Source organism: Hemiscyllium ocellatum (genome assembly GCF_020745735.1).
Source record: "Hemiscyllium ocellatum isolate sHemOce1 chromosome 27 unlocalized genomic scaffold, sHemOce1.pat.X.cur. SUPER_27_unloc_1, whole genome shotgun sequence".
Lineage (NCBI taxonomy): Eukaryota > Metazoa > Chordata > Chondrichthyes > Orectolobiformes > Hemiscylliidae > Hemiscyllium > Hemiscyllium ocellatum.
The window spans coordinates 150,382-167,554 of NW_026867476.1; the positions used below are offsets into that span (position 1 = coordinate 150,382).

At 53.2% G+C, this 17,173-nt stretch overlaps 1 protein-coding gene across 1 annotated transcript in view; it reads right to left on the bottom strand.

Annotated features, from left to right (window-relative positions):
- The window catches only part of LOC132807037 (zinc finger protein 845-like), a 46,465-nt gene extending 29,474 nt beyond the window's left edge, over nt 1-16,991 (bottom strand). The window contains exons 1-4 of the mRNA XM_060821344.1: nt 15,179-16,991; nt 14,019-14,082; nt 10,533-10,697; nt 10,329-10,447 (exon numbers count right to left, since the gene is read on the bottom strand). Coding sequence (XP_060677327.1) covers nt 10,329-10,447; nt 10,533-10,697; nt 14,019-14,082; nt 15,179-16,217 — 1,387 coding nt within the window. The 5' untranslated portion in view covers nt 16,218-16,991. The remainder of the gene's footprint in view (nt 1-10,328; nt 10,448-10,532; nt 10,698-14,018; nt 14,083-15,178) is intronic.
- Nucleotides 16,992-17,173: the final 182 nt, after the last annotated feature.

The following is a 17,173-nucleotide window of genomic DNA, read 5'->3' on the forward strand; positions in this document are numbered from 1 at the left end:
TTTATCATGGCCAATCCACCCCTAACGTGCACATCCCTGGGCACTATGGGTAATTTAGCATGGCCAATCCACCCCTAACCTGCACATCCCTGGGCACTATGGGTAATTTAGCATGGCCAATCCACCCCTAACCTGCACAACCCTGGGCACTATGGGTAATTTAGCACGGCCAATCCACCCCTAACCTGCACATCCCTGGGCACTATGGGTAATTTAGCATGGCCAATCCACCCCTAACCTGCACATCCCTGGGCACTATGGGTAATTTAGCACGGCCAATCCACCCTAACCTGCACATCCCTGGGCACTATGGGTAATTTAGCATGGCCAATCCACCCCTAACCTGCACATCCGTGGGCACTATGGGTAATTTAGCATGGCCAATCCACCCCTAACCTGCACATCCCTGGGCACTATGGGTAATTTAGCATGGCCAATCCACCCTAACCTGCACATCCCTGGGCACTATGGGTAATTTAGCACGGCCAATCCACCCTAACCTGCACATCCCTGGGCACTCTGGGTAATTTAGCATGGCCAATCCACCCCTAACCTGCACATCCCTGGGCACTATGGGTAATTTAGCACGGCCAATACACCCTAACCTGCACATCCCTGGGCACTATGGGTAATTTATCATGGCCAAACCACCCCTAACCTGCACATCCCTGGGCACTATGGGTAATTTAGCACGGCCAATCCACCCTAACCTGCACATCCCTGGGCACTAGGGGTAATTTAGCACAGCCAATCCACCCTAACCTGCACAACCCTGGGCACTATGGGTAATTTAGCACGGCCAATCCACCCTAACCTGCACATCCCTGGGCACTATGGGTAATTTAGCATGGCCAATCCACCCCTAACCTGCACATCCCTGGGCACTATGGGTAATTTAGCACGGCCAATCCACCCCTAACCTGCACATCCCTGGGCACTATGGGTAATTTAGCATGGCCAATCCACCCCTAACCTGCACATCCCTGGGCACTATGGGTAATTTAGCATTCGCAATCCACCCTAACCTGCACATCCCTGGGCACTATGGGTAATTTAGCATGGCCAATCCACCCTAACCTGCACATCCCTGGGCACTATGGGTAATTTATCATGGCCAATCCACCCCTAACCTGCACATCCCTGGGCACTATGGGTAATTTAGCACGGCCAATCCACCCTAACCTGCACATCCCTGGGCACTATGGGTAATTTATCATGGCCAAACCACCACTAACCTGCACATCCCTGGGCACTATGGGTCATTTAGCACGGCCAATCCACCCTAACCTGCACATCCCTGGGCACTATGGGTAATTTAGCACGGCCAATCCACCCTAACCTGCACATCCCTGGGCACTAGGGGTAACTTAGCACAGCCAATCCACCCTAACCTGCACAACCCTGGGCACTATGGGTAATTTAGCACGGCCAATCCACCCTAACCTGCACATCCCTGGGCACTATGGGTAATTTATCATGGCCAATCCACCCTAACCTGCACATCCCTGGGCACTCTGGGTAATTTAGCACGGCCAATCCACCCTAACCTGCACATCCCTGGGCACTATGGGTAATTTAGCACGGCCAATCCACCCTAACCTGCACATCCCTGGGCACTATGGGTAAATTAGCACGGCCAATCCACCCTATCCTGCACATCCCTAGGCACTATGGGTAATTTAGCACGGCCAATCCACCCCTAACCTGCACATCCCTGGGCACTATGGGTAATTTAGCACGGCCAATCCACCCTAACCTGCACATCCCTGGGCACTATGGGTAATTTATCATGGCCAATCCACCCCTAACCTGCACAACCCTGGGCACTATGGGTAATTTAGCACGGCCAATCCACCCGAACCTGCACATCCCTGGGCACTATGTGTAATTTAGCACGGCCAATCCACCCTAACCTGCACATCCCTGGGCACTATGGGTAATTTAGCATGGCCAATCCACCCCTAACCTGCACATCCCTGGGCACTATGGGTAATTTATCATGGCCAATCCACCCCTAACCTGCACAACCCTGGGCACTATGGGTAATTTAGCACGGCCAATCCACCCCTAACCTGCACATCCCTGGGCACTATGGGTAATTTAGCACGGCCAATCCACCCCTAACCTGCACATCCCTGGGCACTATGGGTAATTTAGCACGGCCAATCCACCCTAACCTGCACATCCCTGGGCACTATGGGTAATTTAGCATGGCCAATCCACCCCTAACCTGCACAACCCTGGGCACTATGGGTAATTTAGCACGGCCAATCCACCCCTAACCTGCACATCCCTGGGCACTATGGGTAATTTAGCATGGCCAATCCACCCCTAACCTGCACATCCCTGGGCACTATGGGTAATTTAGCATGGCCAATCCACCCTAACCTGCACATCCCTGGGCACTATGGGTAATTTAGCATGGCCAATCCACCCCTAACCTGCACAACCCTGGGCACTATGGGTAATTTAGCACGGCCAATCCACCCCTAACCTGCACATCCCTGGGCACTATGGGTAATTTAGCATGGCCAATCCACCCCTAACCTGCACATCCCTGGGCACGATGGGTAATTTAGCACGGCCAATCCACCCTAACCTGCACATCCCTGGGCACTATGGGTAATTTAGCATGGCTAATCCACCCCTAACCTGCACAACCCTGGGCACTATGGGTAATTTAGCACGGCCAATCCACCCCTAACCTGCACATCCCTGGGCACTATGGGTAATTTAGCATGGCCAATCCACCCCTAACCTGCACATACCTGGGCACTATGGGTAAATTAGCACGGCCAATCCACCCTATCCTGCACATCCCTAGGCACTATGGGTAATTTAGCACGGCCAATCCACCCCTAACCTGCACATCCCTGGGCACTATGGGTAATTTAGCACGGCCAATCCACCCTAACCTGCACATCCCTGGGCACTATGGGTAATTTAGCATGGCCAATCCACCCCTCACCTGCACATCCCTGGGCACTCTGGTTAATTTAGCATGGCCAATCCACCCCTAACCTGCACATCCCTGGGCACTATGGGTAATTTAGCACGGCCAATCCACCCTAACCTGCACATCCCTGGGCACTATGGTTAATTTATCATGGCCAATCCACCCCTAACGTGCACATCCCTGGGCACTATGGGTAATTTAGCATGGCCAATCCACCCCTAACCTGCACATCCTGGGCACTATGGGTAATTTAGCATGGCCAATCCACCCCTAACCTGCACAACTATGGGTAATTTAGCATGGGCACATCCCTGGTGGGTAATTTAGCACGGCCAATCCACCCCTAACCTGCACATCCCTGGGCACTATGGGTAATTTAGCATGGCCAATCCACCCCTAACCTGCACAACCCTGGGCACTATGGGTAATTTAGCACGGCCAATCCACCCCTAACCTGCACATCCCTGGGCACTATGGGTAATTTAGCATGGCCAATCCACCCCTAACCTGCACATCCCTGGGCACTATGGGTAATTTAGCACGGCCAATCCACCCTAACCTGCACATCCCTGGGCACTATGGGTAATTTAGCATGGCCAATCCACCCCTAACCTGCACATCCGTGGGCACTATGGGTAATTTAGCATGGCCAATCCACCCCTAACCTGCACATCCCTGGGCACTATGGGTAATTTAGCATGGCCAATCCACCCTAACCTGCACATCCCTGGGCACTATGGGTAATTTAGCACGGCCAATCCACCCCTAACCTGCACATCCCTGGGCACTATGGGTAATTTAGCACGGCCAATCCACCCTAACCTGCACATCCCTGGGCACTATGGGTAATTTAGCATGGCCAATCCACCCCTAACCTGCACAACCCTGGGCACTATGGGTAATTTAGCACGGCCAATCCACCCCTAACCTGCACATCCCTGGGCACTATGGGTAATTTAGCATGGCCAATCCACCCCTAACCTGCACATCCCTGGGCACTATGGGTAATTTAGCATTCGCAATCCACCCTAACCTGCACATCCCTGGGCACTATGGGTAATTTAGCACGGCCAATCCACCCTAACCTGCACATCCCTGGGCACTATGGGTAATTTATCATGGCCAATCCACCCCTAACCTGCACATCCCTGGGCACTATGGGTAATTTAGCACGGCCAATCCACCCTAACCTGCACATCCCTGGGCACTATGGGTAATTTATCATGGCCAAACCACCCCTAACCTGCACATCCCTGGGCACTATGGGTCATTTAGCACGGCCAATCCACCCTAACCTGCACATCCCTGGGCACTATGGGTAATTTAGCACGGCCAATCCACCCTAACCTGCACATCCCTGGGCACTAGGGGTAATTTAGCACAGCCAATCCACCCTAACCTGCACAACCCTGGGCACTATGGGTAATTTAGCACGGCCAATCCACCCTAACCTGCACATCCCTGGGCACTATGGGTAATTTATCATGGCCAATCCACCCTAACCTGCACATCCCTGGGCACTCTGGGTAATTTAGCACGGCCAATCCACCCTAACCTGCACATCCCTGGGCACTATGGGTAATTTAGCACGGCCAATCCACCCTAACCTGCACATCCCTGGGCACTATGGGTAAATTAGCACGGCCAATCCACCCTATCCTGCACATCCCTAGGCACTATGGGTAATTTAGCACGGCCAATCCACCCCTAACCTGCACATCCCTGGGCACTATGGGTAATTTAGCACGGCCAATCCACCCTAACCTGCACATCCCTGGGCACTATGGGTAATTTATCATGGCCAATCCACCCCTAACCTGCACAACCCTGGGCACTATGGGTAATTTAGCACGGCCAATCCACCCCTAACCTGCACATCCCTGGGCACTATAGGTAATTTAGCATGGCCAATCCACCCCTAACCTGCACATCCCTGGGCACTATGGGTAATTTAGCATGGCCAATCCACCCTCACCTGCACATCCCTGTGCACTATCGGTAATTTAGCACGGCCAATCCACCCGAACCTGCACATCCCTGGGCACTATGGGTAATTTAGCACGGCCAATCCACCCTAACCTGCACATCCCTGGGCACTATGGGTAATTTAGCATGGCCAATCCACCCCTAACCTGCACATCCCTGGGCACTATGGGTAATTTGGCATGGCCAATCCACCCCTAACCTGCACAACCCTGGGCACTATGGGTAATTTAGCACGGCCAATCCACCCCTAACCTGCACATCCCTGGGCACTATGGGTAATTTAGCATGGCCAATCCACCCCTAACCTGCACATCCCTGGGCACTATGGGTAATTTAGCACGGCCAATCCACCCTAACCTACACATCCCTGGGCACTATGGGTAATTTAGCATGGCCAATCCACCCCTAACCTGCACAACCCTGGGCACTATGGGTAATTTAGCACGGCCAATCCACCCCTAACCTGCACATCCCTGGGCACTATGGGTAATTTAGCATGGCCAATCCACCCCTAACCTGCACATCCCTGGGCACTATGGGTAATTTAGCATGGCCAATCCACCCTAACCTGCACATCCCTGGGCACTATGGGTAATTTAGCATGGCCAATCCACCCCTAACCTGCACAACCCTGGGCACTATGGGTAATTTAGCACGGCCAATCCACCCCTAACCTGCACATCCCTGGGCACTATGGGTAATTTAGCATGGCCAATCCACCCCTAACCTGCACATCCCTGGGCACGATGGGTAATTTAGCACGGCCAATCCACCCTAACCTGCACATCCCTGGGCACTATGGGTAATTTAGCATGGCCAATCCACCCCTAACCTGCACAACCCTGGGCACTATGGGTAATTTAGCACGGCCAATCCACCCCTAACCTGCACATCCCTGGGCACTATGGGTAATTTAGCATGGCCAATCCACCCCTAACCTGCACATACCTGGGCACTATGGGTAAATTAGCACGGCCAATCCACCCTATCCTGCACATCCCTAGGCACTATGGGTAATTTAGCACGGCCAATCCACCCCTAACCTGCACATCCCTGGGCACTATGGGTAATTTAGCACGGCCAATCCACCCTAACCTGCACATCCCTGGGCACTATGGGTAATTTAGCATGGCCAATCCACCCCTAACCTGCACATCCCTGGGCACTCTGGTTAATTTAGCATGGCCAATCCACCCCTAACCTGCACATCCCTGGCACTATGGGTAATTTAGCATGGCCAATCCACCCTAACCTGCACATCCCTGGGCACTATGGTTAATTTATCATGGCCAATCCACCCCTAACGTGCACATCCCTGGGCACTATGGGTAATTTAGCATGGCCAATCCACCCCTAACCTGCACATCCCTGGGCACTATGGGTAATTTAGCATGGCCAATCCACCCCTAACCTGCACAACCCTGGGCACTATGGGTAATTTAGCACGGCCAATCCACCCCTAACCTGCACATCCCTGGGCACTATGGGTAATTTAGCATGGCCAATCCACCCCTAACCTGCACATCCCTGGGCACTATGGGTAATTTAGCACGGCCAATCCACCCTAACCTGCACATCCCTGGGCACTATGGGTAATTTAGCATGGCCAATCCACCCCTAACCTGCACATCCGTGGGCACTATGGGTAATTTAGCATGGCCAATCCACCCCTAACCTGCACATCCCTGGGCACTATGGGTAATTTAGCATGGCCAATCCACCCTAACCTGCACATCCCTGGGCACTATGGGTAATTTAGCACGGCCAATCCACCCTAACCTGCACATCCCTGGGCACTCTGGGTAATTTAGCATGGCCAATCCACCCCTAACCTGCACATCCCTGGGCACTATGGGTAATTTAGCACGGCCAATACACCCTAACCTGCACATCCCTGGGCACTATGGGTAATTTATCATGGCCAAACCACCCCTAACCTGCACATCCCTGGGCACTATGGGTAATTTAGCACGGCCAATCCACCCTAACCTGCACATCCCTGGGCACTAGGGGTAATTTAGCACAGCCAATCCACCCTAACCTGCACAACCCTGGGCACTATGGGTAATTTAGCACGGCCAATCCACCCTAACCTGCACATCCCTGGGCACTATGGGTAATTTATCATGGCCAATCCACCCCTAACCTGCACATCCCTGGGCACTATGGGTAATTTAGCACGGCCAATCCACCCTAACCTGCACATCCCTGGGCACTATGGGTAATTTATCATGGCCACACCACCCCTAACCTGCACATCCCTGGGCACTATCGGTAAATTAGCATGGCCAATCCACCCCTAACCTGCACATCCCTGGGCACTATGGGTAATTTAGCACGGCCAATCCACCCCTAACCTGCACATCCCTGGGCACTATGGGTAATTTAGCACGGCCAATCCACCCTAACCTGCACATCCCTGGGCACTATGGGTAAATTAGCACGGCCAATCCACCCTATCCTGCACATCCCTAGGCACTATGGGTAATTTAGCACGGCCAATCCACCCCTAACCTGCACATCCCTGGGCACTATGGGTAATTTAGCACGGCCAATCCACCCCTAACCTGCACATCCCTGGGCACTATGGGTAATTTAGCATGGCCAATCCACCCCTAACCTGCACAACCCTGTGCACTATGGGTAATTTAGCACGGCCAATCCACCCTAACCTGCACATCCCTGGGCACTATGGGTAATTTATCATGGCCAATCCACCCCTAACCTGCACATCCCTGGGCACTATGGGTAATTTAGCATGGCCAATCCACCCCTAACCTGCACAACCCTGGGCACTATGGGTAATTTAGCACGGCCAATCCACCCCTAACCTGCACATCCCTGGGCACTATGGGTAATTTAGCATGGCCAATCCACCCCTAACCTGCACATCCCCGGGCACTATGGGTAATTTAGCACGGCCAATCCACCCTAACCTGCACATCCCTGGGCACTATGGGTAATTTAGCATGGCCAATCCACCCCTAACCTGCACAACCCTGGGCACTATGGGTAATTTAGCACGGCCAATCCACCCCTAACCTGCACATCCCTGGGCACTATGGGTAATTTAGCATGGCCAATCCACCCCTAACCTGCACATCCCTGGGCACTATGGGTAATTTAGCACGGCCAATCCACCCTAACCTGCACATCCCTGGGCACTATGGGTAATTTAGCACGGCCAATCCACCCCTAACCTGCACATCCCTGGGCACTATGAGTAATTTAGCACGGCCAATCCACCCTAACCTGCACATCCCTGGGCACTATGAGTAATTTAGCACGGCCAATCCACCCTAACCTGCACATCCCTGGGGACTATGGGTAATTTATCATGGCCAATCCACCCCTAACCTGCACATCCCTGGGCACTATGGGTAATTTAGCACGGCCAATCCACCCTAACCTGCACAACCCTGGGCACTATGGGTAATTTAGCACGGCCAATCCACCCTAACCTGCACATCCCTGGGCACTATGGGTAATTTAGCATGGCCAATCCGCCCCTAACCTGCACATCCCTGGGCACTATGGGTAATTTAGCACGGCCAATCCACCCCTAACCTGCACATCCCTGGGCACTATGGGTAATTTAGCATGGCCAATCCACCCCTAACCTGCACATCCCTGGGCACTATGGGTAATTTAGCACGGCCAATCCACCCCTAACCTGCACATCCCTGTGCACTATGGGTAATTTAGCACGGCCAATCCACCCTAACCTGCACATCCCTGGGCACTATGGGTAATTAGGCATGACCAATCCACCCTAACCTGCACGTCCCTGTGCACTATGGGTAATTTAGCACGGCCCATCCACCCTAACCTGGGCATCTTCGGACTGTGGTAAGAAACCAGAACACCCGGCAGAAACCCATGCAAACGCGGTTGGGGTGGGAGAGGGGAGAGCGTGCAAACTCCACCCAGATATTCGTCCGAGGCTGGGAATCGAACCCGGTCATGAGTTAACCACTGAGCCTTGTTGTTGTTCTGGCTTTCTGCTTCCCTGAAGCGACGTAGCTTGTGACTGAACAGCCCAATGCTGGAGTGACAGAGGTCACCTCTGTGTGTGGTCGTTGATCTGCTGGAGCTGCTGCCCTCCTTCCTTGGTGCCCGCTTGTCTGCTGCAGCACTCCTCAGCTCCTTTCCCACCTCCCCACCCCCCACCCCCAATCTTGAGGTGTCGATTCCGGCTGCTTCTCCATCTCCTGTGGTCAGCTGCAAGCCTTTCCCAAGACTCCATAACAATACCGAGCGCCATCGTGTTTCCCTCGGACAGATGTCCTTGTGGCGCAGCCTGGGGATGCCACCTGGGTCTCCTCCCGGATGCGAGCTCTCCATAGAGGGGAGACTTGGAGACGCGGCCGTCCTCCAGGCGGTGGATGTGACCCCCTACCCCCCCCCCCCGCCCCCAGCACAGTTTCTGCCACATGAGCAGAGGTGGGGGGTGGGGAGAGAGAGGACTATCTTCTGTGCTCATCCCAGCGACCCATAAGCCTGAATGCAACCCATCTCTCTCTCGCTCTTTCTCGTTCTCTCACTCTCGCTTGCTCTTATTCTCTCTCTCTCTCTCCTTTCTTTCTCCCTCTCGTTCTCTCTCTCTCGTTCTCCCTCTTTCACTGTCTCTCTCTCTCTCTCGCTCTCTGTCTTGTCTCTTTCTCTCTCATTGTCTCTCTGTATCTCTGTCTCGTTCTCTCACTTGTGTTCTCACTCTCGCTCGTGTTCTCTCTCTCTCCCGTGTTCTCACTCTCTCGTTCTGTCCCCCTCTCATTTTCTCTCCCTGTCTCTGTCTGTCTCTCTGTCTCATTCTCTCTCTCATGTTCTCACTCTCCCATATTTTCTCTCTCTCTCTCTCTCATTCTGTCGCTCTCTCTCATTTTCTCTCACTGTCTCTCTGTCTCGTTCTCTCTCACGTTTTCTCTCGCTCGCTCGTGTTCTCTCTCTCTCTCCCTCCCACGTTCTCTCTCTCTCTCTCCCCCGTGTTCTCTCTCTCGTTCTGTCCCTCTCTCATTTTCTCTCCCTGTCTCTGTCTGTCTCGTTCTCTCTCGCTCGTGTTCTTTCTCTCTCTCTCTCTCTCCCGTGTTCTCTCTCTCTCTCGTTCTCTCTCTCACTGTCTCTCTCGCTCTCTTGTCTCTTTCTCTCTCATTCTCTCTCCCTGTCTCTTTCTCTGTCTCGTTCTCTCTCACTTGTATTATCACTCTCGCTCCTGTTCTCTCTCTCTGCCCCCCCCCCGTGATCTCTCTCTCTCTCTCGTTCTGTCCCTCTCTCATTTTCTCTCCGTGTCTGTCTGTCTCTCTGTCTCGTTCTCTCTCACGTTCTCTCTCTCTCTCTCCCGTGTTCTCTCTCTCTCGTTCTGTCTCTCTGTCTCGTTCTCACTCTCTACCTTGCCCATCTTGAGGAGCAGCTGCTTGCTTCAAGCACAGACACATGGGACGGTGTGGCATCAGCCGCACATGTTCCCTCCCGTAACCGATGTCACCAGGAGGTTCAGCCACCCTGGGGCTGCAGTGGTTTTTTTAATAAAACTGTGGAGACAGTGAGGTCAAAGGATGGGGGGAAAAACATGTCGCCGGACTCCCTGAGTGACCTCTGCATGCAAGTGGGAGCCGACGTTGGCTTGAAATCTTTGGCTGCTGATGACAGCGATCGAACCAGCAAAGGTACGGCAGGGCAGCTCAGTCCTGTGGAAGCCTCATCCTGTTCCACGAGGAAAAATCCGGATGCTTCCCATATGCTCGACAAACGCCACCAACTGAAGCAACGGGAAGCAAAAGGGAACAGTTCCTTCATGAAAGAGAGACAGCTTCCAGCCACACCATGGAGAATCCTTTGATTTCTTTGGGATGTATGTCGGTCACTTGTACATTAATGCGTTATTTCTTATATAGCAGGTATTAGCAAAGGTTTTGCAGCATTTAGGACTGAATTTTAAAAATGTATAATTTTGACATTTATAGAAGTTTATAAGATCATGAGGGGGCATGGATACCTCAGATTACAACGTGACTTTGATCAGATGGGCCAATGAGGGGCAGATGGAATTTAATTTCGATAAATGTGAGGTGCTGCATTTTGGACAAGCCAATCTTATCAGAACTTATACACTTAACGGTAAGGTCCTGGGGAGTGTCGCTGATCAAAGAGACCTTGGAGTGCAGGGTCATAGCTTCTTGAAAGTGGAGTCGCAGGTAGATAGGATAGTGAAGGAGGCGTTTGGTATGCTTTCCTTTATTGGTCAGAGTATTGAGTACAGGAGTTGGGAGGTCATGTTGCGGCTGGACAGGACATTGGTTAGGGCCACTGTTGAAATATTGCATGCAATTTCGGTCTCCTTCCTATCGGAAAGATGTTGTGAAACTTGAAAGGGTTCAGAGAAGATTTACAAGAAGGTTGCCAAGGTTGGAGGGTTTGAGCTACAGGGAGAAGTTGAACAGGCAGGGGCTGTTTTCCCTGGAGCGTCGGAGGATGAGGGGTGACCTTATAGAAGTTTGTAAGATCGTGAGGGGCATGGCTAGGATAAATACACAGTCTTTTCCCTGGGATAGGGGGAGTTCAGAACTAGAGGGCATAGGTTTAGGGTGAGAGGGGAAAGATATAAAAGAGACCGAAGGGGCAACTTTTTCACACAGAGGGTGGTACGTGTATGGAATGAGCTGCCAGAGAATGTGGTGGAGGCTGGTACAATGACAGCATTTAAGAGGCATTTGGCTGGGTATATGAATAGGAAGGGTTTGGAGGGATATGGGCTGGGTGCTGGCAGGTGGGACTAGATTGGGTTGTGATATCTGGACGGGTTGGACCGAAGGGTCTGTTTCCATGCTATACATCTCTAGGACTCCATGTCACCAGACCTGCTGAGTCTGTCCGGCGATTGCTGCTTCAGTTTCACGTTCAATCCACCCTAACCTGCACACTATGGGTAATTTAGCACGGCCAATCCACCATGACCTACACATCCCTGGGCACTATTGGTAATTAGCATGGCCAATCCACCTTAACCTGCACATCCCTGGGAACTATGGGTAATTTAGCATAGCCAATCCACCCTAACCTGCACATCCCTGGGCACTATGGGTAATTTAGCACGGCCAACCCACCCTAACCTGCACATCCCTGGGCACTATTGGTAATTAGCATGGCCAATCCACCTTAACCTGCACATCCCTGGGCACTATGGGTAATTTAGCATAGCCAATCCACCCTCACCTGCACATCCCTGGGCACTATGGGTAATTTAGCACGGCCTATCCACCCTAACCTGTGCATCTTCGGACTGTGGAAGGAAACTGGAGCACCAGGAGGAAACCGATGCAGACACAGGGAGAATGTACAGTGGCCTGAGGCCCCTGGCACTGTGATGCAGTGGTGCCAACCACTGGGCCATCATGCCACTCCTCTGAAACATATCTTTTAAGTAGAACCATGTAAACAGACCCTTCGGCCCAACCAGCCTGTGCTGCCCCTAAACCCAAATTAAACTAGTCCCGCCCTGCCTGCGTCTGGCCGATTTCCTAATCGTGTGCTCATCCAAATGTCTTTTAAACGTTGTGACTGTAGCCACATCCACCACTTCCTCAGGAAGTTCATTCCACAAGCGAACCACTGTGCAAGAAATTTGCCCCCCTCCGTGTCTTTTTTGAAATCATTCTCCTCTCAGCTTAAAAATTTGCCCCCCCCAGTCTTGAAACCCCCCCCCCCAACCCTCAGGGAAAAGATACCTGGCGTCCATCCTATCCATACCTCCCGGCTGGAGCTCACCTTGGGCAGGGTTACAGCAGGAATGAACTTTAACCTGGACGTTGTCCTTTGAGGGTCACAGACAGAGGTGGGGGAGGAGGGAGGGGAGCAAATCGCTTGGTCTCTCTCTTCACCTGCAGCACTGGTGTTCAATTTTGAGGCGCTTAAGAACTGCGATGCTCCTTCACGATTGTGTTTAGAGTCGGGAAGAGGGAGGGTGAAATGTGCTGTCAATGATGGGACGTATTGATCGAAAGGTAACCTGGATTAAAAACAGCAGAGCTCAAAGGGGCCTCTTCAAAGCAGGAACTGTCACACGGTCGATACTTGACCTTCAGGTAAAGAAAGAACCGGCAACGTGGGGTGGAGAAAACGTAGAGAATCACCAGAGAGTTCTTCAAGAAATGGGTCTTTTATTTGCAAACAGAAAGCAGATTCTCAAATGCCCACGAACCTCCGCGTCCGCGGTTTTTAACATTTTTTTCTATTGTGTTTCTGTTAACTTATCAGCATGTCCAACTATATTAATCAAAGTACCTTACTTTAGCCACACGATAAACCAGTGATGTTAGTTCCCATCATCTCTTTAGTTGTACATTCTACTTAACGTTATTCTAATGTCACGGTTAGATGTTTGGTGCTAACTTTTGCAACAGCAGTCCTTCACTCCAGACCCTACTTAATATTTTCCTAATATCATGATTAGATATTAGGTCCAGTGATCTTCCATTCCAGCCTAACCTGTCATGATTAGATATTCCATCTATTACAATCGTCTCCTGTCTCAAGCTGACTCTACTAACTATTCATTAGATACTTAATGACATGTCCCAAATATTTATGGTCCAATCTTGTCATAATGACACTTAACATGGAGACTACCTCTCCTAACGGTTATAGTGACCTTCCAGCCTCAGCCTCACTCTGCTGGTTGGTATAAGAGTCTTCCAATATTCTTACCCCATCCTGCCTTCCCCAGATCACAGGTTCCCAGAGGTCTTCATGCTCTAACCCTTCCCATGCTTTCATGCTCTTTATTTTCCATACACCTTTGTGCTCCCCTGTTCTACCGACGTGTGTGAATAAAACACAAGGGTGAATACCAACACGTTGAACGAGGCACGCCGTTGCAATGCGATGCCGAAAGTCACCCTGGCACGCTGCCATCGTCAAACCCCTGACGACTGAAGGTTGCTGGCTTAAGGAATAGTGAGAGAGCTGGCTTTCAAAAAAAATCCCACTCGTAAAGGAGGGTCAAAGGCGCGAGAGTGGCCAAAGGTCCCCCGCTCCGTCACTGAATGAGATCGCGGCTGATCTGGTCATCTTCAATGCTCACCTTTCTGCCTTTTCCCCCTTGATTTCTTTCCCCGAGTCAAAATCTGGTGGCGGGGTTTCAAAATCTTTAAACATATGTATCACATGTGAATAGTTCGGTCTGTTGTGCTTTGTCGCTATTTATTTTGCTTAATAAAATCTAGTTCATCGCGCATCGACGATGTGCACCTAATATTTCAGTGAGACAACCTGGCCAAAACCGAAACAAAACATGACCAATCAACCAAGCCGGATTTCAGGTCTGGGATCTGAACTGCCATGTACAGAGGAACCTCGATTACCCAGACAAGGTCACGAGGTCCTGATGTTTGCCTATCAACCCGCACTCGATCAACCGAACGAAATACTGCCCCCCCTGCCCGTGTCCTTCGATTGGATTCTGCACAGTTTGGAAACTGCGGCCCAACAAGTTCACGCCGACCTTCCCAAGAGTAGCCCATCCAGACCCATTCTCTTACCCTCGATTTACCCCTGAGTCACGCACCCGACACTGTGGGCAATTGAGCTGCGAGGCAGCACTGCTAACCACCGTGCCGCCCCAAATCCTCTGTCAAAAAAACCCATCAGCTGGGACCGTATTGAACAGCACCAGCCAGACATGCAAAAGGACGGTGTACAAAACAGATCCTGCTGAGAGCATGTTTGTTTATTATTGGAAATACAACTTTTAATCCCCCCTCCCTCTAATGCACAACCCCATGCAAGCTCAAGAGACGTACTTCCACTTTTGGTTTTTGCACCAGCCAGGTTCTGCACACACGAGACTCATCAGCCGGGTAGCTTCTAACGTCGGAAATGGAATAGCCAAGGTGTATTTGAAATAAATTAACAAAAGGGTCTTCCTTATAGATTCCAAGTTGGAAAGGTTCAATTCCTCACATATACCTAGACACAGACTTTGGTATTTGTCCTAGATTAGCCAACTAGAGAGGAATCCGAAACAAATATACGTGAAAACGTGCGATTGGAGGAGGAATCCCTGGAGGGAAACTCATAGTCTGGGAGAATTTGACAGAAAATGGGAGGGTCGGCACGGGATTGAGATATCGATCCTCATGTTGCTGCGGATCCAGTTCCCGATGAGAGTTCTGGTCTAGGCAGGAAAGATCACAGATGACTCCTTTTTCCCAGGAAGAGATGCCCACAGTGCGGAAACTCAGCAATGTATCCCGGACGGTGAAGAGCAGCCGGTTACAGGGGGGACGGTGAACGGAGAGGGGGTCATTCTCACCCCAGGATGTGGCCCACAGCAGCAACATCCAACAGCCGCAGTCACTCGTGAAGCCGCTGGTGCCCGACCAGGCAGTGGGACCGAGCGAAGCCCCTTCCCGCACACGGGGCAGGCGAACGGCCGCTCCGGGGCGTGGGTCCGCTGGTGCGCCAGCAGGTTGGACGACTTGGCGAACCCTTTCCCGCACACCGGGCAGGCGAACGGCCGCTCGCCGGTGTGGACCCGCCGGTGGGCGGCCAGGTTGGAGGAGCGGGCGAACCCCTTCCCGCAGGCGAGGCAGGCGAACGGCCGCTCGCCGGTGTGGACCCGCCGGTGAGCCGTCAGATTGGAGGGCTGCCGGAACCGCTTCCCGCAGGCGGCGCAGCCGAAGGGCCTCTCCTCGGAGTGGGTCCGCCGGTGCCGCAGCAGCGCGGGCAGGACCGCGAAGCCCTTGCCGCACTCGGGGCAGGCGAACGGCCGCTCGCCGGTGTGGGCGCGCCGGTGCAGGGCGAGGGCGGACGAGTGCCGGAACCGCTTCCCGCAGGCGGCGCAGCCGAACGGCCTCTCCTCGGTGTGGACCCGCTGGTGGGACAGCAGGTGGGACGACAGCGTGAAGCCCTTCCCGCACTCGGGGCAGGCGAACGGCCGCTCCCCGGTGTGGACCCGCCGGTGGGTCTGCAGGTGGAAGGACTGGGCGAAGCCCCTGCCGCACTCGGGGCAGGCGAACGGCCGCTCGCCGGTGTGGGTCCGCCGGTGCACGGTGAGGGCGGACGAGTGCCGGAACCGCTTCCCGCAGGCGGCGCAGCCGAACGGCCTCTCCTCGGTGTGGACCCGCCGGTGGGACCAGAGACCAGACGGCTGGGTGAATCCTTCCCCACACACGGGGCAGGTGTACGGCCGCTCCCCGGTGTGGCTCCGCCGGTGGCTCTCCAGCAGGGACGGGTAGCTGAAGCCTTTCCCACAGTCCTCGCACTTCCACGGTTTCTCCATCTGCTCCCGGTAGCTCGTCACGTCTCTCTGCTTTTTATACAAAGCGCGCCTTCAGCTCTTTTTTCACCGCGCGTACGTTTCACCCCGACGTTTGAGATGTTTCCCCACCCACACACACACACACACAGACCGGGCAACCATTCCTAAACCGTACGCCCGAAGGCTCAGGATCCTGAGGTCCCGATGGTGGTGCGCAGTTTCCCGTCTGTGAATCCTTCTGTTTGTCAACACCTGGAAAACACGTTCACAAAACCTTTTCACTGCAAGTACTGGAGCAGAAATTCAGAGCAGAATTCTAGACCCTACGGAACACTTTGGCTCCCCTGAAGCTGGGATTCCCTGTCCCCAGACGTTCTCCGTTGGGGGCGTCAGTGGTTAAGCACTGCTGCCTCACAGCACCAGGGACCTGGCTCCTATCCCAGCCTGGAGTGGCTCTCTCTGTGGAGTTGGCACCTTCCTCCTTTGACTGGGTGCTCTGGTCCGAAAGGAGCTATGGGTGGACTGGCCTTTGCTAGATCTGTCCCATAGCAACTGCAGGGGGATTAGCCCGGTGGGAAAACCAGGAATAGGGCGGGGAGCTCTTCAGGAGGGTCAGTGCAGACTTGAGGGGCCCAGCGGCCTCTTTCTGCACAGCCGGGGATCCCCCGATTCTACCTGGAGCACGGCAATTTGCCAAGTGAAGGTCCCCTGGAGTCAGAGACGAGCAGCACGGGAACACAGCCTCGCCTCCAACTCGTCTGTGCCCACCAGATATCCGAAAGGAATCTGGCTGGGTGTGGCCCACCTCCCTTCCCAGTCACGCCCCCACCCAGGTGTCTTCTACACGTTGCCATGTACCACTCCCTCGGGCAGCTCCTTCCACACGCACACCACCCACTCCGTGACAAAGTCAACCACGAGCACCATTGGGGGGGAAGGGGGAAGGGGGAGGGGGGGGAAGGGGGGAGGGGGGGGAA